We start from the raw sequence: 20,173 nt of genomic DNA on the forward strand, positions 1-20,173 counted from the left end.
GATTTTTTATTTTATTTTCATTAAAAAATTTTTACCTACGTGACTTTACCGAAAAAACCCAAGAATATGAATCCTTGCAGTCACGAAAGCTTCAAATCTAGAAAGATTCCATTATTGTTCTGTACTTCTACGCTGCCCACCTTCACCAACCCAAAGCAGCCAGTGTCGTGAAGTGTTGTCAAGCAACATCTGAGATTTGACAGACATGGGCGGAAGTGAGGCCTTCATTTCGCAATGTAATAGCAAATGTTGCTAAGTACTAAATGTTGACTGAAAACTTTCGTGACTGCAGGAATTCATATTCTTTGGTTCTTTCGGTAAAGTCAAGTAGATAGAAAAATAATAATAAAGTGAATAAAAATGAAAATAATCTAAATAATAAAAGAAAAAATAGTAATAATACATCAAAAGAAAGTACTGTATAGATATATATGTGACCATTAGTCCATGCTACTGAAACCCGAGTTGTATGTATGTATGCACATTGAGCTTCTTTCACGCCGTACGTAGCCAACCGTGCGGTGTGGAGACGCTAATCGGAATCGTTTGACGCGCAGGGATATGACAAACTCGAGAATGTAAATGCCTTGCGCTGCCACGCGCGTGCCGTTCCGTCAGTTCTAGGAGGCGTGCTGTGCGTGTCCCGGCGGAGGAAAGAGGCCTCTCACGAGAGGAACCTGAGCTACTGGAACGAGGCCATCACCCTCGACTATTTCCGGCACGCGGTCCAGCTCCCACAAGACCTGCCCTACGGGACGCACCCCACGGTGAGGGCCGGTTGACCGACGTTCGTTTTGGTTCGCGAAATCTTGGGTGGTCATCGTTGGCTGCAATGTTAAAAATAAATGTGAATTTTATATTTTTCAATAAAAAAAATTTACGATTATTTTTATATATTATATATATAACGATGACCGCGAGTGGATGAAGCATGAAGCAGACTACGGCTGACTATGGCGAGACAAAATTATCTCGTCTGAATGAAGACGCAGGCTGAGATAATTTAGCCGCATTTTGAGCGGCTGCGGTACATTGAGGAAGACTGACAATGGCTCTATATGTGTGCAAGAAACGTTTACCGAATTTAGCGATTTGGTTGACATGTTCTTACTGGGGAGAGGGCGAATTGCAAGCCCCTCGCACCAACATTTAATATATCGGAGTGTCTGACTAAACGGTTGCTTTGTCGACCAGAGAGAGAGAATGACTGAGTAAAATCCACAGGTTTAGGCTCGACTCAAATTGCACGTGTTGTTATCAACGAGGCTATGACGACGACTAGAGTCAAAATTGCTGATTAAATCAACGGTGGTTAGGACCCAAGTTGTTGCAAATATCAGGGCAGATATGTGCCACCGTGCATTATGGCATGGCTTCCCAAAACCCAGGCCTTGGCTTCGCAAATTCCATGCCTAGTGCCACTCCACAGCTTGACTGTGCATACTGTACGCGACTGATAATGCGCAAGGAATTAAAATTTGAACGGGGTGACGTGCAAGCTGAAGTTTGCACAAAAACAACGGTTTATGTCTCATACTTTTCGGTTTGTGCTCACCAAAAGTAATTGAACAATGAGTGTGTTTTTTTTTACTGTCAGCTGATACAGAAGTCACATATTAAGCAACCACACACAAGAGAAAAGTAAAGTGTGTGCGTAAAAGTACACGTATAGCCTTTTGCCAATCCACATTTGGATGGTTTCCCTATACCGTGTACATCGTGGGGGTTATTTGACCATACTTCGCCACGCTCAGTGAGGGTTGGTGAAGGTGGGGAGAATACTCATGGCATATAAGTACAGTACAACGATCGATTTTACTGCCGTAACCCCTGCTGCCCACCCCATCGCTCCACAGTCACCTATGACAACCTGACATGCGTGGTGGTCGCTCATCCGTGGACTATTCAAGCTCAACTCTGCTAATCTTCCGAGATCTCATGAAATCATTCCGGCTGATTTGTTTATAGCCCTACAGTGTGTGATTTGTTTGTTCCGAACATTCACGTCTCGCTGTTCCGTCATGCCAAAAATATATACAATCATACCGAATTCTCATAAGTGTTCATGATTCGTCTGCACAAGGCTTGGTGACATGTGAGTCTAAAAGATTGGGTCCTGAAGCCATGATATTACAGCAAACGCCAAGACTCACACATTGCGTGTGTATGTGTACATGTGGGGAGCGGTCGTGTTTCATTTAGCGTGTGCTGTGCTACGAACCCGGCGACCCGAGTTCGATTACCGCTCACGACTGACACCAGTGACGATTATCAGAACTGGTCCTGGGCCTCCCCTAGGTCGAGTCAGCCTAAAATTAGTGCCCAGTGTGGTGTGTAAACATCGCAACTGGGAAGACAAAGGCAGCCAGGCGTGGGGCTGGCCACAGACCCCCTCGTGTGCCGTGCCGGCCTTCATAGGTGCTCGCTCAGGGGCGGCCACCCGTCCATATAGGCGAACTCGGCAGTCGCCTAGGGCGCCAAGTTAAGTGGGGTGCCAAATTGGATGAAAAAAATAAAAAAAAATTCAAATAAAATAACAAATATGTCATTATTTCAATTCCCATGCGCGTACAGTGGGAATATGAATTATAATTAATTTCTCAACATTTCTGAGAATGTATTCACGTAAAATATTTTATTTACTGCAAAAAAAATACTGAAATATTCTGAAAATTTAGTGTCTCTATTTTATCTGATCTCAGAATAAATGGTTGAAAAGACGGATGGATGGAAAAACCGAATAACGATGCCTCTGTATGAAAAATAATACATTGATACTAGCAAAAAAAAGTCCCATTGTAATTGTGCCTCTGTTTAAAACAATACGCTTAAAAGAAACATTAGACGGAAAGTAGGGGCAAAATGTTTCTCAGTTTACCAAAAACCTCAGCCTAGATCTGCCCTTGGGGTTTGGCGGTGGGGGCGCCGATTACACGGCTCGCCTCGGGCACCAGTTGCTGGCAGCTAGTCTAGGGCCGCCCCTGTGCTCGTTAATTAACAGCTCTCGCCCCAACAGTCTGTCAAGGCTATACATGGGGGTTGCTTGTCTTTGTTTTGTGTGCGTGTGCACATCAGGTGGCAACTATATCGTTGGACGAGATGGCTCTACCAGAGGAAGACGGAGGCCTCACGTTCATCAACACGTTTGCAAAGGGAGTGACGTTCGCGGACGGGCACAGAAGCACGGAGCTGTAAGCTGGACATCGCAGAGCCATCTCGCTTTCCTTCAGGCGCCGTTTTACTTTCATCGCCGCGGAGTCCAAAGTCCTCCGGGGCCAAGTGACGGTCGCCTCCGCTGAGCGGCGAACTTGGCCGGAGGCTATCGCCGCCGCTGTACCGCAGCGGCGTTCACCAAGTTGCTCGCTCGTCGGCCGAGAAGAGGGGAGAGCCGAGGAGCCGCTCCCGCCACGATCGACGCTGGGGGGGGGGGCGGCGCGCTCGACGTCAAATCTGGAAGGAGTGCGCAAGAGGGACTCGGCCTGCAGACGCGAAGCCATATCAGGAGCAATAAGCTATGCACGTCTCGAGGGACGCGCGTCGCTCGCGGTTAGGACCAGGGTCTCGGGCTCGCCGCGGACTCTGCACGTGGTGCGCACACGCGGGGGGGGGGGGGGAAGAGGCGTCCACGTGATACGGATTCTGTGACATTGACCCCCTTGTGGCCTTGTGGTTTGACTGTTGAGCTGGGATGGTTTGCGGCACGCGGCCGGGGGGGATTGGGCGCCCCCGGGGTCGATGCTCGCCGCTGCGCGTTATTACGCCCGGCTGCTGGGTCTCTGTCTGTGCGCACAATTGGCGGTGGTTACGTTTAGCGATCAGGCGAGGTTGGAAGTGTGTCAAGAACAGGGCTTGTTGGGGCGTCTGGTAGCAGCAAGTAGGGGAAGCAAATATGACAGAACAACAGCCAGTCCTGCATACTAACGTTCATGAAGTTACTTAGGTAAGAGTGTTTGTCAAGTAAATAAAGGACCTGCTGAGCACTGTTTCTAGATTCCCATACACAAAACCCTTCTTATAGAGCCGATTAGTTTAACACGTAGGCTGATTAGCAGATACATGTATATTTTAAATATCCTCCCATCAGTTTGGACATAATTGCGTCACAGAACTTAAACAGTGACTTTGCACCTGGAAAGTATTTGTTTGGAGACACGATGACAGATATCGCATCGCAAGTTGTGGTTTAGAGTTGAGGATGCATCTCATTTCACTGGGCTTTACAGCGGAGTCTAGGAATGGTCTTCTCTGTCCCTAAGCTGTTTCTCACCATAACCGTGACTTACAAATATCCCCTTACAGCAAGCTGTTAAATGTAAATATTGTTTTCATAGTGCACATAAGCAGGCATTATATTTCACAGTCCTGCTCTTCAGGGAGATATATGTGTCTGTCACGGTTTGCTGTGATGTATGCAGGCGGCCGAGGTTGAGCAACGGGGAGTATGTCTGCGATCATCGGCTCAAAGTCACGGACATTCTCGATAAAGGGAGCAGGGCCACTCCGTAGGGTGATTAGAGAAGAGGACCCACAGTAGTCGGGGATGCAGGGTTAAGGAAGGTACCGGTACTCAAAGCAACAGATACTCGAAGCAGTAAATCAAAGCCACCAGCCGCCTATTATGAGATAGATGGGTTTCGCAAAGTAAAATTTCAACAAATATTGTAACAAGTGAATGGGCCTGGGGGGGGGGCGGGTGATTAATCTAACAATATTTAAGTGTGTGTATGTATGTTGAACTTCTTTCGCACCGTACGTAGCCAAGCGTGCTAATCGGAGGTGCAGGGAAAGACCGACAGACTAAACACAAAAAGCAGTTCTAAAGAAATGAGTTTTCAATCGAGATGATTTAAAAGTGCCATGGCTCCAGCGGCTCCCTAACATCGGAAGAAAGATCGTTCCAGACGGCCGCGGGCAGTCGAGCGCAGCGTCTGTCTCGAGGGAAGTGATGGAGGGGGGCATAGAGGTGTACGTGCGCATCCTGCGTGCGGACGCAGCTCGGTGGAGACGCGACGTGTGGACGGTGGTGACACGGTCGCCGCAGTTTGCCTGAATCCGCGGTGCCGTGTGAGGAACCATTCTTTTCTGTTCACGTCTGTGCCAAAATTTTCCGTGAAGTTTCTCTCTTCTTCTTCTTCATTTCAACTCCCATCTCATTTGCTCCACTCAGTACGTGTTTTACTGAATAATACAACTCATAATTATAACGTTACAGTATTAATAAAAAAGAGGAACATGTTCAGAGTCGGTAATATGATGTTTTCTATGGATAAAATTGTATGTTTGTGCTTAAACTGGCAGTGGTGTGTCTCTTTGGTTGTTTTTTTTTATTCAAAGGAAAGACATGAAACATCACAGCAATGTTCACTGCACGCAATCCTACACAAGGCACGCAGCACAAGTCTGGACTCTCTGCTAACTGCCATACAATTTGTAGAAAAACACACATTAATGTTCTTTACATTTTACATGAATGTGGATATTAAGATTTACATTTTACTGGTAGGAACCTCCTGGTTCCACCAGCCCACAGGGGATTATTGTGTCCGTCGTGCAGGGAGGAGCTGGAGGGGAGGGGCTGGGTGGGGAGGGGAGGGTGGGGAGGGGCTGGGTCGGGAGGGTGGGGCAGGGTGGGGAGGGGAGGGTGGGGAGGGGCTGGGTGGGGAGGGTGGGGAGGGGCTGGATGGGGAGGGTGGGGAGGGGCTGGATGGGGAGGGGCTGGGTGGGGAGGGTGGGGCTGGGTGAGGGGTGGGAGGGGTGGGGAGGGGAGGGGCTGGTCACCCCGTGGTGCCCTTATAAAACTCAACGTTTAACCTACTCACGCCGGCTTGTGCCCGCCCTCACAGTCGGGCATATTTGCGGAATACACCACGCCGCCGTTGGCCCTGGCCATTGACCGAGCAACCCAACGTTCCTACCAGCTCCCTCCGCAGGAATGTGTTATGCTTCAGTGAACCTCGTTTTAAAAAATGAGTTCTTCGGAAAATGAAGGACAGTCAGCCAAAACGCCTGGATCTTTTATCCCCTCTGTGATAATTTTTAAAACCCCATTTTTTTTACACTTATAACATGAAACCAAAGCTGGAAAGTGCATAAAGAAGCACGAAGAGGTTCAATCTGGGAATTAGCAAACGCAAATTAACATCAAAATTACGTTCAATAAAAGTTTTTGACGGGACACATCGTACATTGAACTTCTTTCGCGCCGTACGTACGTAGTCAACCGTGCGAATCGGAGGCATAGGTGAGAAGGGCCGACCGCGTTTGGACGAGATGAGTGATGGACAAGAAGAAGAAGGAGACATGCCGGAGAGGATGACCACCGTCGAGTCTGAGCCATGAGATTAGCGTCTGTGAGGAGTGAGGATGACAGCGCCGCAAGACCTTAGGGCAGTGGCGACGTGGCCGAGGCCTGCGCCCAGCACGTGGTTGATAGCGGCTGTCGAGTGGAACATTTCAGATAGTTTTGTTGGGAACAAATAATTTTTTTGCTATATAAAAAATAAGGCATTTTTTTCACTTTATTTTTTTTATTTCATCATTGAGTGATCTTTCAACGTAAGTCGCGTATTATTTTCAGGATTTACATTTAAAGCAGTCTACCATTTATCAACCTATTTTGGACTAAACATATCGAGTGTTCGTGGCTATGCAGTCATACAAGTTTTAGCAGATGAATCCAACACGCATGCACAGACATGGTTTATATATATATAATTATGTCAAACGCGATGGAGATTTATGATCGACATATTGTCAGTTTCGCCGGCGGCCAGAGAATATGATGAAAATGCTCTCTGACACTTTGAGCCCACGGGGCAGACGGCACCTCTTGAGCGGAGGGCCTCTGCGCCGTATAAATCCCACCGTGCGCCACGCACACATCCCAGTGTCGGTGGCGACTGCTTGGTTAGAGCTCCCCCCCACTCCGCCAAACTGAGAGAGCCTTTGTCCGACGCAGACACATCTCCCCATAGCATGTCTTCATCTAGCTTCACAACTACCAACATCTCGACCAAAGGGCCCTACGTCACCACAATGAGTACCCTGAAAGGTTTGGGCTCTGCTAGCGGTGGCGCCTACAGCTCCAAGAGCTTCTCCTTCGGTGGCAGCGGCGGCGGCGGCGGAGGCGGTTGTGGCGGTGGTGGCGGTAGCTTAGGTGGTGGTGGTGGTGGTGGTTTTGCCTTGTCTTCCTATGGCCGAGGTTATGGCGCAGGGGGCGGTGGGGGCGCCGCCGGACTCGGCTTTGGGCTGGCTCAGTTCGGCGGCGGTGGAGGAGGAGGTGGTGGCGGTGGAGGAGGTTTTGGGAGCAGCGCGTCCTTCCAGGTGGGGCGCTCGATGGCGTCGGGCGGGCTGCATGGCGCCGCAGCGGCTTTCGGGGGGGGGCGCAGCCTGCCGCCGCTGGTGACGCGAGAAGGACAGAGGACCGTCCTGCGGTCTCTCAACGACAGGTACACGCGCTCGCGTGCACCTGGGTGGAGCCCACGGCGTGTGGCCGCGTAGCTGCCGTTGAGTGCGCGGGCGGCGAAGCTACATCTTGAGCGCAACGTGCGACGAGGCTACGATGAGCGAGGACAATTCGATGTGGCGTGGGGTAGGGGGGGTCCCATTTATTTTCATGCGTCAAGGTCCACGTCAAGTACGCAGCGCCACTGAGCGGAGCAGGTGTCCCGTGGGATTCCAGTGATGGTGCATTTCACAATTGGCATCCCATGGCAAACAACATTTTGAAACCCCGTAGTCGTATGTAAATAATTAAAGCGAAAATGTTTAATGGAATAATTTATAGATACCCCACCGAAATCAGAGGTATACATTTTATTGTTGTTTTCAAGTTCATGCAGGGGAACGTCACGATGCAACGTAATAACAATGCTTCCCTTTTTTGTTGAAACTTTACGCATGACCTATGGGTATTCAAATGTAGTACATTATAGTGTTCCTACTTACGAACCGCTCGACTTACAAACGAGTCCCCAGGAACGACTTATGCTCGTAAGTCGAGGACTGCCCCTAAATAAATACCCCTTCGTGCGCAGTGCCGGCCTTAATAGCTGCTCTTTAACAGCATTTGCGCCTCCACTACCGCCCTGTATGGCTTGTACACACGTCCCCTTTTTCTCTCCCTCCGGTTCAAACCGGTTTCAGTCGGTCAGAAACGATTTGAACCTCTCGCGCGCGGTGCACTAATCACGACACATTACCCCATCGTTGTCCGCGACGCAACACGCGCCGCCTCCCTGCGCAGGTTCGCCGGCTACATCGAGAAGGTGCAGCGCCTGCAGGAAGAGAATGTGCAGCTAGAGGCGCACCTCAAGAGCCTCACCGGCGGGGTGAGCGTCGCTCCCGTAGACACCAGCGAGCTGGCCGGAGACCCCACGGCCCGCTTCGTGGAGCTGCGCGCCGAGTTCGACGCCCTCGTCCTCGCCAACGTGCAGCTGGAGATCGAGCTGGACAACCTGCGAGCCTTCGCGCAGGAGATGAAGGCCAAGTGCGTTCGTACACAGTGCTGCATGAATCTATATATATACAGGCAGTGCTCCCCCCCCCAACTTACGAACGTCCGCACTAACGAACGCGCTTCCATAAGATTTATTTATTTTGTAACCGTCCCACTTGAGAATGTGAGCTCGCACTTGCGAACCGAACAGCGGAACGATTTATAGTGTTACATGCAAATTTACGACATTTCTTCTTATTTATGAGGTTTTTTTGTTGAACCGTAACACATTTTACAACAAATACGTGCGTTTAAATAGAGTACATTGTTGTGTTCTGACTTACGAACCGGTCGACTTATGGACGGGTCTCAGGAATGGAACCTGTTCGTTAGTCAGGACTGCCCGTGTACTCTACTGCACATGGTAAAGGTGCAGCCCTGCCAATTGTTTGCTCACGCCACTGCTGGCAGAACGGCTTTCTTTCGAGGGTATTTGGCCTACTTTTCCACTACACGCGACCTTGTCGATCGACTCTGTACGATGTACTCATTGATATTGCTGGGAAGGATACCAAAAAAACGAGCCCAGTTTTGTTGTAATTAATGATACACTAATCAGAGAGAAAGACCCATGGAGGCTGAACACAAATAAATGGAAGTAATAAAACTCGTAGACACAAAGACGAATTATAGATAGCAAAAGTTGCGATTGGGACCATAGTCAGTGTCCTCCCACCATGCATGGCACTTCGCATTAATTTTCCACCGTACAGCAGCACTGCGTTGATAATGCATGGAGCTTTCACCCGTGAGCTGGTTGGATTAGAGCGAGGCGCTGTGCGTTACACAGACGCACGAAGCAAAACGCGCGCGGCCCCTGCCATCGACGACCGACTTGAGAGTCAAGGCCGCGTGTCTTGTGCTCGCTCGTGTTGACTACCTCTGCTTTCCTCTCCAGTCGCTCGTGCACATTGGGTAATCGTTGCCATCTTAGTCATCGCCCGTTGGTGCCGGAGATCTCGCAGAGACCCCGTGGCGGCGCCTCCGTTGGCAGCAGTAGAGACACCGCGACGTTCGTTTTCACAAAGAAGAAGAAAAAAAGAAATCTGTGATGCGAATTTAGAAGTGGAAATCAAATTCTCAAGCGGAGACTAAAATATGCAAATGCGAAGGTCGTTGCGACCGCCAAATTTTTTTCTGAAATTTTGAATAAATTACGTCCCAAATCTCACTCACTTAATTGCTTTAGAGCATTGTAGCTACTCGTGAAAATTGATAGGTCCCAGAGAGATTGAGGGCAATGAAAAAGGGCCATTGCTTGAAACGTTGCCTAGAATGTATTAGTGTTCCTCTTAGAGCAGTGCTATTGACGAATGTGTGAAGTTGGTTGACAAATTAGAGAACTGAGCACAGTCTTATGAGACTGACAGCCAACTCCCCTTGGTAGCTGTAATCTGAAATGTCCAGGTCACCCTGAGGCTCTACACAAAGATAAATTGTATTCATGCTTGTCACTTTTTGCACACAGGTATGAGTTCGAAGTTGGCGTAAAATATCAACTGGAGACCGACATTGGAAACATGAGAAAGGTATTTTATCCACATTGTTCATTTCCTCTTGGCACGCTGGTAATATATGGCGGAGCATCACATGACGCTCAATTTGCCCCTGGCTGGTGCTCAGGGGAATAGCACGAACTTTTATCAGCCACAATAGGAGTCGTGAGCCCAGTGCTGGATGTGCTGTCCACGGAGTCACTTTGCACAAAAGCTACAGTCTAATGAACGTCTTCGTCCACGTGCAGTGGCGATCCCAAAGACCGAGTGAAGCAAATCTCTGTGGCATTTTGTGAAAAGCCATGATGTGCTCGCGTTTGGAAATGTCGTAAAAGTTGTTCCTTACCCAGCGTGCCCACCCATTCACCGTGCTAGCTGTGACACCAAGAGCACAGGGAGGGGTCGGGGAATGTGCAATGATGCAGTTGACATGCAAATGCCTGCACACTCGACATCCTACGAGAATCGAGCCCGAGCCCATTCGTTCGCCGACAATGTGTTCCGGAGGCTGACGCTCGCAAGGAATCTCGTTACGTGAATTTTCATCTCGCTTTGTTAACAATGTTAAGTGCGGGTTAGACAAAATAAAATTCACATTCAACTCTTCACTCCCTTTAGGCCCTCTCTCAGACTCCCTGTACATCTGTCAGCACTAAGAAATTAGTTTGCTTTTTTTGTAAATCTTGGATCCTGCATCCTGTTATATGAAGCTGAATGGAATTTGCATGGCTTTTAACGTTTGTCTTTAATTATTACACGTTCCAATTTGTTTAAGACTACCACAGAAATGTGTGGCTTTTTTAGCATATAGTTATCTTACTAAACAAAACTACATTTAAAAAAAAAAAGTAAATGCCTTTGCCACGAATTGCTCATTAAATTCCACACGGCATTTTCTTAGTCGCCAAATTGCTCACAGATGTTATTACTTTCAAAGTCGTGTTTAAAACAAAAAAACAGATTTAATCGAATGCTGCAGCTGCTGGAGGATGATGGTGCTTCTAAATGGAACACCTAATGTTAGTCGATTTCCTTGTTCCAAGTACATTGCTGGAATATATTACACGAGCTTTTTTCGCCCGTCCAAGGACGGGTGTATGTTGCAGTAAATCTGAAAAATTCTATAGAAAAATTGTTCAGCTCATATTAATGAGGGGGGGGGGGGGGTTGCCCCATGTGGAGTGACGTCACCCGCTAATGGTTATTGGGGAGGGGTGCGGCATGTGGAGTGCGCGACCTTCTTGTGCGTTCGTGTAAATTTCCACGCGGGCATGAATATTAATGAGGGGGGAGTGGGCCTCATGTGGAGTGACGTCACCAGTTCATGGTTATTGGGGGGCGGTGCGGCATGTGGAGTGCGCGACTTTCTTGTGCGTTAGTGGAAATTTCCACGCGGGCATGAATTTTAATGAGGGGGGGGGGGGCTCTTTTGCATTGACGTCACGCACAGATGTAGCACTGTGCTGCGTAGATTACATTTTTACCGTCACTTTCTGTAAAGAAACGTCACATTTGAAGCGACTTTGCGTAATAAATTATTAAATTCTGCTCGACCTTCCTCTGCGTTAGTGTAAAAATCCACCCACTCATGAATATTAATGAGGGGGGTGGGGCTCATGTGGAGTGACGTCACGCGGGGAGGTGGGCTTTATGTGGAGTGACACGCGCGGGACGGACAGACATTTCTGGGTGATTATAGTAGATAATTATAGTACTGTAGTAAGGTTTTCATATGCTTGGTAGTGGCTGTATATGGGATTTGGTGCTTATATATAATTAATATACAGCGTTGTGGGATTCTATTAGCATGAACGACGCTGCATAAAATGAAAAGTATTACATTGTTTTAGTCGTAGTCAGATATGTGCTATAACCACCCTGCCACAACGATCCACTTACACACACGAAGATCCCCCGTATTGGCAGATTGTCGGACACGTGCTGTCAGTAAAGCAACATACCAAAGGTGTGGCAAGGTGCTTTTCATGGGTGTCGCCAACCACCTCGACCTCTCCAGCTGTAGTGTTCTTACACGCCCCGCGTGCGACTCGTTTTACACGGCTGAATTAACTTACTTGATGTGCTGGACAAGGTTCACACACCACTTGTCACGAACGTTAGCCAGGGCCAAAGAAGTTTAGTCGGACCAGTGGGTTTCCAGCGCAGCGTACTAACCAATCACAGGCTCGGACGTAACATAAAAGTGACACGTGCCCTTCTCAAATCTCGTGTAGGACTTGGACGGTGCCACGGAGCTCAAGGTGGAGTTGGAGTCCAGGTACAGCATGCTCCTTGAGGAGCTGGAGTTCCTCAAGAGGGCTCAGGCAGAGGTAAGTGATAAACTAAACTATTATAAACAATCTCCTTGGTTCTTTCGGTAAAGTCACGTAGAAGAGAAGTAATAAAATAATAAAAATAAAACATGATTTTATTATGTTTTATTTTTAATTTTATTATGTTTTATTTTTATTATTTTATTACTTCCCTTCTACGTGACTTTACCGAAAGAACCAAGGAGATGAATCCCTGCAGTCACGAAAGCTTTAAATCGAAATTTATTATAAACAAATGTATTTTATCAGGTAAGGCCCACTGAGCTTTAGAGCTCTTTTTCAGAAGCGAACTGGCCACAAATGACAGCTCAACGAAGTGGCTTATCACGTCGGAATTTATAACAGCAACATACTCTAACCGCGTGTTTATTCTAAATGTGGGAGGAAAAAAACCGGAGTACCTGGATAAAAAGCCACACGATCACGGGGAGAGAGAGAGACATGCAATTTACAAATATACAGGCACCAGGGTCGGCATCGAACCCACGACCTCCTGCATACCAGGCGAGGTAGTTAACATCTCCCCGACACCATGGCGCCCGAGTGCAGCTCGGAGCAGCCTGAGGTTCACAGGTGCTCGCATCCGTCGGTAGGAGGCAGTCGTTATGAATGCGATACACAAGGAACGTGAAGGAACGATAGACGGAAGGTCATCCTTCAGCCCACCGAGCTCACCGCTTCATGCTCCATAAGTTGAAAGGTCTGCTGTGAAGTTTATGAGCTCAGAAGGCAATCATTACATGTGCAGACAAGGGTGCATGTACCGTGTGTATGAGGACTTAAGACTTGTCTGGCCTGACCTTTTGCAAGAAATATATTACTCCATTAAAAAGAAAAGCTTTAAACACAAATAAATAATGATTGCAGTGAACGTGCTGTGCTCGTGTGTTATCAGCCAGGCAGGTGCAGGCCACTACGTTGCCGAGTGTGCTTAGAGGAGATGAACGTCCACATCAGATGTCTCAATAAGTGCCTCCCGTAGCTCAGCGACGCGTAAGGCTACATTTGGTTTGTTATTGTCGACAAGTAGGCATCTGATATCTGAAATATTGGCAACAGCACATTTCAGATTAAAAATGTAACTCATTTGAAAAAGTTAAAGGAATTGTCACGTTGGTGGAAGGACTTATTCGAACAAGATAAAGGTTATGTTCAACCAAAATCAATTTACTTTTGTGAACAACCCATTGAGACTAATTATTTTGAGCAGCAATGAAAATCTATGAAATCATAATGAGGTAGTCATACTTTTTAAATGCCTGGTTTTGGATATTTTGTCATCGGGCGAGCCTTGATCAATGAGGACACACGGGTCTTTGATGTGTGTCTCAAAGTAGACTAGCAACAGCTTTCTTTGCGGCAATGGGAATTAAACTCTCCACTGTGATCAGTGACTCGATAGCTATCGGAGCTCAGCATCAGACGACTCGGCCAATAAAAAAATGCATTATCAATCATGAGTTTTATTTATCCAGGAAAGCCTCACTCAAGGCTCTTTCAAATGAGGCTGCTGCATTGGGATGTTGAACGAGTTGCATTCATGAGTCTGGAACGTGGGAGGAAGCACCCAGAGAAAACATACACACACATAACGAGGCAATGACACTCACAGTCCCGCATATATAAACACAATTAACTTCCATCTCCTGGCCACCAATTGATATTTTTACGGCAGTCTCCCATCCACCCCTTACGCAAGCTCAACCCTGCTTGGCTTACACGATAGAGCATATTCAGATTGAAATGGTTGTCAGTTTGCTTCCGTGCAATTAAGTCCCGATGCGAAAGTTCATTGCGGTCAACTCTCAACAACCCAGAGCACGACAAGGTTCCACAATTCCTAACCATGTATAGTCCTACGTGGACGCAGGAAGCAAAGCTTTACGACACACAGGCCATCGCATCCCGATGGTTCCTCCACCAATTATTGTCCCTTCGACGCCTGCGCAGGAGCTCTTGAAGCTCGGCGCCAAACCGGACAAGGTGGACTCATCGGGCGCCATCGACGTGGACGACTCGCGCTCCATCGACCTGGCGGGAATGCTGGGCGACATGCGAGCAGAGTACGAGGCCATCGCCCAGAAGAACAGAGCAGACGCCGATGCGTACTTCCAAAACCAGGTGACGGGGGAAAGGGGGGGGGCATCGACACACCGCCAGGTTAGGGTGACGGTGGTGAGCGTGTGGTGGTGAGCGTGTGGTGGTGAGCGAGGAGTGGTGAGCGTGCGGTGGTGAGCGAGGAGTGGTGAGCGTGCGGTGGTGAGCGTGGACTGGTGAGCGTGCGGTGGTGAGCGAGGAGTGGTGAGCGTGCGGTGGTGAGCGAGGGGTGGTGAGCGAGGAGTGGTGAGCGTGCGGTGGTGAGAGTGTGATGGTGAGCGAGCGGTGGTGAGCGAGCGGTGGTGAGCGTTGGGCGGGCACTGCACTGGCCACAGCTAAAATCAGTGGCCAGTAATATCTGAACCGGTCCTGGGGCCCCCTCCTCGTTCACCAACCTGTACTGACCAGCGTGGTGAAGTATGGTCAAACAACCCCATTACTGGTGTGGGAAGGCCCTTCATCCGCCAGTAGATGGACAACGAAGCTGTGAAATACCGTTGCATTGTTAAGTCCTCAAGTGTACTGGGGCACTTCTTCCTAATGCGCAGCTCGACTTTCCCTGCAGATGGCAACCATCGAGGAGGACCATCACAAAGCTTCGTCCGAAACGGAGAGCGCCACGTCAGAGATCACGGAAGTCCAGAGGAGCATGCAGGAGCTGCAGTTGGAGCTGCAAGGCCTCTTGTCCAAGGCACGATCACCTCCATATAAATTCGCTGAACCTCATCACTCACTGAACCTCTTCTTGGTTCTTTCGGTAAAGTCACGTAGAATGGAAATAATAAAATATAAAAAAAATGAAACATAATAAAATAATTCTCACGACGTTTCGGCCACAACGCAAGCAGCCGTCCTCAGGTGAAGAACAGGTCTGTCGGGAAGACAGCGTCTGAATGAAACACCCCAGGCTTGGAGCGTATATTTAAGCTGGGTTGGAGGGGGAAGAGCGCCTTGACAAAATAATTTGCATATCAAGAGGAATTTAGCATATTTATGGGAAATGCAGATATGGGATTAGTAGTACTTGTGATATGCGTAGGAGGTGGGCGGGGGTCACTGAACCTCGCCATTGAACCTCAACATCGACTCGCTAAACGTCGACATCACTTGCTCAGAGGGGTGGTACTCATTTTATCGACCCTGCCCTCGAATTGAACTGAGAACCGCATGCTCTATCATGGCTTTAACTAGCGGGACCCCCCACGCTGCCACGGAAATACGGAGCTGAAATACAATGCTCTACTCTCTACCTCATGCTTGACGCCGGTGTTGAGTGTGACTACGTAACATGTTTTGTAATTAAGATTACAGGACTTATTAAGTTAGATTTATTTCAACTCTGCAGCTTGCTTGGCTAAAGGCCCTCTACTACCATCTAGTGGAAAGTAAAAAAAATACACTACAATAAAGTATATAGCTCTGTCCCTCGATTTAATGAAACTGCCGTAGTAATTCGCAACGTAAAAAGTAAAATATAAATGTAAAAAATTAATTTCCCCACAATTCCCTCCAACAATGCTTCAGGGTTTTATTTTACCTTTCTTTGTGCATTGAATAGAACCCTGTCTTACAGAGAGTGCTCGTGCCCATAATCTGGCAGCACGGAATAATTTGACATTTGAGAATTAACAAGCCCGACTGCTGATGATGAGACCCTGAATGTTAAAACTGGTCCCGATTTTGTTGACTTTAATAAACGATGCTGGACAATACCGCTCTGGAAAGCTAATACGCTATGCTAATTGACGGGAAAAAGAGATACCATTGCTTTTGCTTATATTTACTCTTACAATGAACTGTGGCTCATCTACTTTGCCATCTTTAGAATATTTGGCTGCCATATATTTAAACTTGATAAGGCACTTCGTTGAGCTATCATTTGTGGCCAGGTAGCCTCTAAAAAAGAGCTCATAGCTCAGTGGGTTTTACTTGGTAAAACATAAATAGTTATAGCTTAGTGTGTGGGCGTCATCATGGAAAGTGATCCCTTTATGATGATTTAATAATAGAAAACAAATATAGTTTACAGAGATTTATCAATCCACTGCTGTATGAAGGGACTCCCCATGCTACTTGTACAAAAAAACAACTTCAAAGCATTCCTCAAATACAAATTCTGACGATTCTGATAAGTCGACCATTATTCCACATCCAGAACGGGCAGCTGCATAACATGCTCGCCGAGGTGGAGGGCCGCTACCGCTTTGAGATCAACACCATGCAGAGCCGCGTGGCGGACATGGACGGCACGCTGCACTCCTCCAAGATCGAGCTCCAGCGGCAGCTCGTCGCCTTCCAGCAGCTCCTCGACATCAAGATCGCTCTCGACACCGAGATCGCCACCTACAAGCAGCTGCTCGAGGGGGGAGACGTCGGGTATGACGCCTGCCGCGTTTGGCGTTCATCCGCCTTGGTGGCGAAATGTTAACGACCTCGCCGTGTCAACACGGGAGCTCGTGGTTTTGATCCCCGTCCCTGACGCCTGCTGTATATTTCGAGCTTGCGTGTCACGCTCTCCCCCCGTGGTCGCCGTGGATTTTTCTCCGGGTCCTCCGGGTTCTCTTTCCACAGTTAGAAACATTCCTTTTCGCCTATGCGGCTGCAATACATTTCCATGTGATAAGCCACTTCGTTGAGGTATCATTTGTGGCCAGGTCGCTTCTGAAAAGTAGTTATATAGCTCAGTGGGCCTTACTTGGTAACAGAAAAAAAAATTCATAATTTAGTTTTAGTTTATCGCCACTATGCTCAAAGGTCTTCGCCATAGGTTTTGACAGCTCTCAGCAGGCCCAATTTATGCTGCAAACGTTGAACACAAATATAAAATAACTGCCACTTGGTAACTTCTGGTGGTTTTAGTTACAAGAGCTTAAACATGTGAACGTCTAAGAGCATTTTTTAAAATTGCTGTTCTATAGACTAGATTACATGCTAGACTAACGTTATGTTTCCTTTTTTTCACAGCTGGGAAGAATTAATGAAGTCAATGTCCATTTCTGGGAATGTCACATTCAAAGGCAGCGGTGAGTGTCTTCCGTATTTCATCGTGCAATGAAGAACATGTGGAGAGATAAAAAAAAAACCCGTACACACTCTACAGCGGCCAGTCCTTACCGACACCACCGTCGCTATACGACCACCATGTTGCTGTCTGTTTTATTTCCTGATCACGTCAATAAAAATGTGCATTTTTGTTTTTCATCAACATCAAAGGGATGTTCATGTAAACATGCCCATGAAAGAGAGCGATGTATGAATGCAGCACTCACGATCAATACATGAGTGCAGCCCCAGGGCAAAGTGAAGCATAATTGGAATTTCTGAATCCCATTGCCACAGCAGCTGCTCTATGAACCACACAGGGACAAGATCTGTAAGTCATTAATGTCGCGTGGTTTATAAATTAGCAATGTGGCCTTCCACAATATAATCACATCCAGCCTGCTATGACAAACATAAAGTGTCAAAACCTGTTACAATACCTGAATAAGAACTGAAAGATGGACTTCAGTGTACTCATTAGACAATTAAAGTTTGTCATTCTTGCTTTTGAAGTGACAAAATTCTATTGAATGCTGGAAACATAGCTGATGACATCACAATCAGCATGTCACACCTGTGGCCACAAAACCGTCACCGCACAGCTCCCACTCAGCACAGGCCACTAATTTACCATGGGTTTGATTTTACACGAAGCTCATTGTCCACCTTAAACCGCATCCGCACAAACCATCGCAGATGCACAAATAGAAAATCCTCTCCAGCAGTGTGCGGCTGTGGTCATCCAGAACAGACCGTACAACGTAAAACGTCGCGTTGCCCAGATCCACAAATATGAAGGAGACATCACGGCGGTGATACACTCCCGCTACTCCTGACGCAGTTGTCTGGCTTGACCACCTCAATGTGCAGTTGTAGTCGTCGCTCTGCATCTGCATCAGCCACACAGAAGCAGTAAACTCATTTACTAATCTCCCGCTGTGAAATGCAACCGACTGTAGGTTGCTCCACGATGCACAACGTGCCTGACGATTGGTTAACAAGTCGTACCTGCCAAAGACATCTCCGGTTTAGATTCGGAATGCTCAGAATGTTCCACCAAAGCTCGGCGTCTTTTGTTGTTGTTGTTTGTTTTTTCTGCGTAATCGGCAGGCGGTGGGGGCTACGGCTCTGTGAAGAGCACGAGCGGGGGCGGCGGCGGCGGCAGCAGCTCCGGCTTCTCCACCAGCGCCAGCTCCACCACGGTGACCACTGCCAAGTCTGTCGCCGACAGCAGCAGCAGCTTGCTGGACGCAGCCACCGTGTCGGCCTCCACCCCGGCGAAGTCGGTCCAGAAGGTGGTCACCGTCAAGACCATCGAGCTGGAGGACGGCGTCGTGGTCTCGCAGAGCGAGAACACCAAAACATCCGAGATTCCGTCTTAAACCGAGGTGCTCAAAAAAAAAACGGAGCACTATCTCTCGGTGAAATCAATTCGGGCCGTGCATGTTTGTGTTGGCTTACATCCACTATGGGTAGACATCTTCTTATTCTAATGGATTTGGTCATAACTTGGTGATTGAATCTTTTAACATTTTCTTCACTGGGGCAGGGTCAGTGCGTTGTGGAGTTTCTTTGCTTCTGTCATCGATGTGCTCCTGCATAGCTTGCATCTTTGCAAAAAAATAAATGAGTCAAACTTTTTGTCGTTTTATTATCATTTTGTGTGAACACTTCTGGAAATATTTGGCTTGCTCCGGGTATCTACAGTGTGGATTATCAACCAATAAGTGCTAAAGCCTTGCATTTCTCAGCTTGAGCTTCAGGGGTGATAAGAATAAAAATAAAAAGTCCTTTGGGACACAGCTTGAAAACCCAGGTGTTATACTCAATACATTTCAAAACGTCACCAATGTGGTGCTCTATAACATGGTTGAGCAATAGGGAGCCATCCCTTGACCACACCCGGGCATCGATCAGCCTCCCATTGTATCTGTACCAGATGGAAATTCCTCCGGTACAGCTATTGAAGGCTTTACGAACTACGTGGTCAAAATATATGTTAAATAATGTGGAAGCCAGAGGACATCCCTGCCGCACCCCAAAGTGTACAGGGAATGGCTCCGACTCCCGGCCACGTAGTTTTACCCGGGTCTGCTCACTATCATGAAGGTCCTTAATGATCGTGAACAGAGGGTCAGGGACTCCGAAAGCACGAAGAACAACCCAGAGCCCAGGCCTACTGATGGTATCATAGGCCTTGACCAGGTCAATAAAGCAGAGATGTAGGTCTTGTTGGAATTCCCTACACCTCTGCTGTAGCAGACGGACAGAAAATATGGCATCTGTGTAGGACCACCCTTTCCTGAAACCAGATTGGGGCTCCGCAAGCCTCTCCTCAGCATGCCACCCTCCCTCAGTATTTCGCTTGGGAGATCATCTCTGCCCGGTGCCTTTCCTGGTCTCAGGCTCTGGATCGCCTTCAGTATTTCCTCAACAGATGGCACCCTGCCTCGGCAGGGTCATCCCCACTTTGTCCCACGTTGTTTTCTGGCTGAGGGATTTTTCCTCCCCCAGGACTTCACGGAAATGCTCAGCAAATCTGCAAACCTGTTACTGGGGGTCGGAGATCGGATTCCCGTTCTTTCCCCTAATGATGGCAATAGGTGTGGCGCTTGCGTGTTACATTTTTGATGGAATTAAAGAGTGATTATAACACAGTAACACACACACACACCTACTCAACACTTAATTCATGCGTAATCTTTATT

At 47.9% G+C, this 20,173-nt stretch overlaps 2 protein-coding genes across 2 annotated transcripts in view; both read left to right on the forward strand.

Annotated features, from left to right (window-relative positions):
* Positions 1-5,262, forward strand: part of TMEM108 (transmembrane protein 108) — a 57,221-nt gene extending 51,959 nt beyond the window's left edge. The window contains exons 3-4 of the mRNA XM_078860534.1: positions 619-767; positions 3,076-5,262. Of these exons, the coding sequence (XP_078716660.1) occupies positions 619-767; positions 3,076-3,195 (269 nt within the window). The 3' untranslated portion in view covers positions 3,196-5,262. The remainder of the gene's footprint in view (positions 1-618; positions 768-3,075) is intronic.
* A 1,581-nt stretch (positions 5,263-6,843) lies between these two features.
* LOC144934339 (keratin, type I cytoskeletal 19-like) lies at positions 6,844-19,106 on the forward strand. Its single transcript, XM_078860020.1, has 9 exons — positions 6,844-7,448; positions 8,246-8,488; positions 9,966-10,026; positions 12,228-12,323; positions 14,277-14,447; positions 14,989-15,114; positions 16,579-16,799; positions 17,388-17,446; positions 18,576-19,106. Exons 1-9 carry the CDS (start codon positions 6,976-6,978, stop codon positions 18,845-18,847), a joined length of 1,722 nt encoding a protein of 573 aa, XP_078716146.1. The 5' UTR covers positions 6,844-6,975; the 3' UTR covers positions 18,848-19,106.
* Positions 19,107-20,173: the final 1,067 nt, after the last annotated feature.

This window comes from Lampetra fluviatilis, chromosome 10 (genome assembly GCF_964198595.1).
Source record: "Lampetra fluviatilis chromosome 10, kcLamFluv1.1, whole genome shotgun sequence".
Taxonomy (NCBI): Eukaryota; Metazoa; Chordata; class Hyperoartia; order Petromyzontiformes; family Petromyzontidae; genus Lampetra; species Lampetra fluviatilis.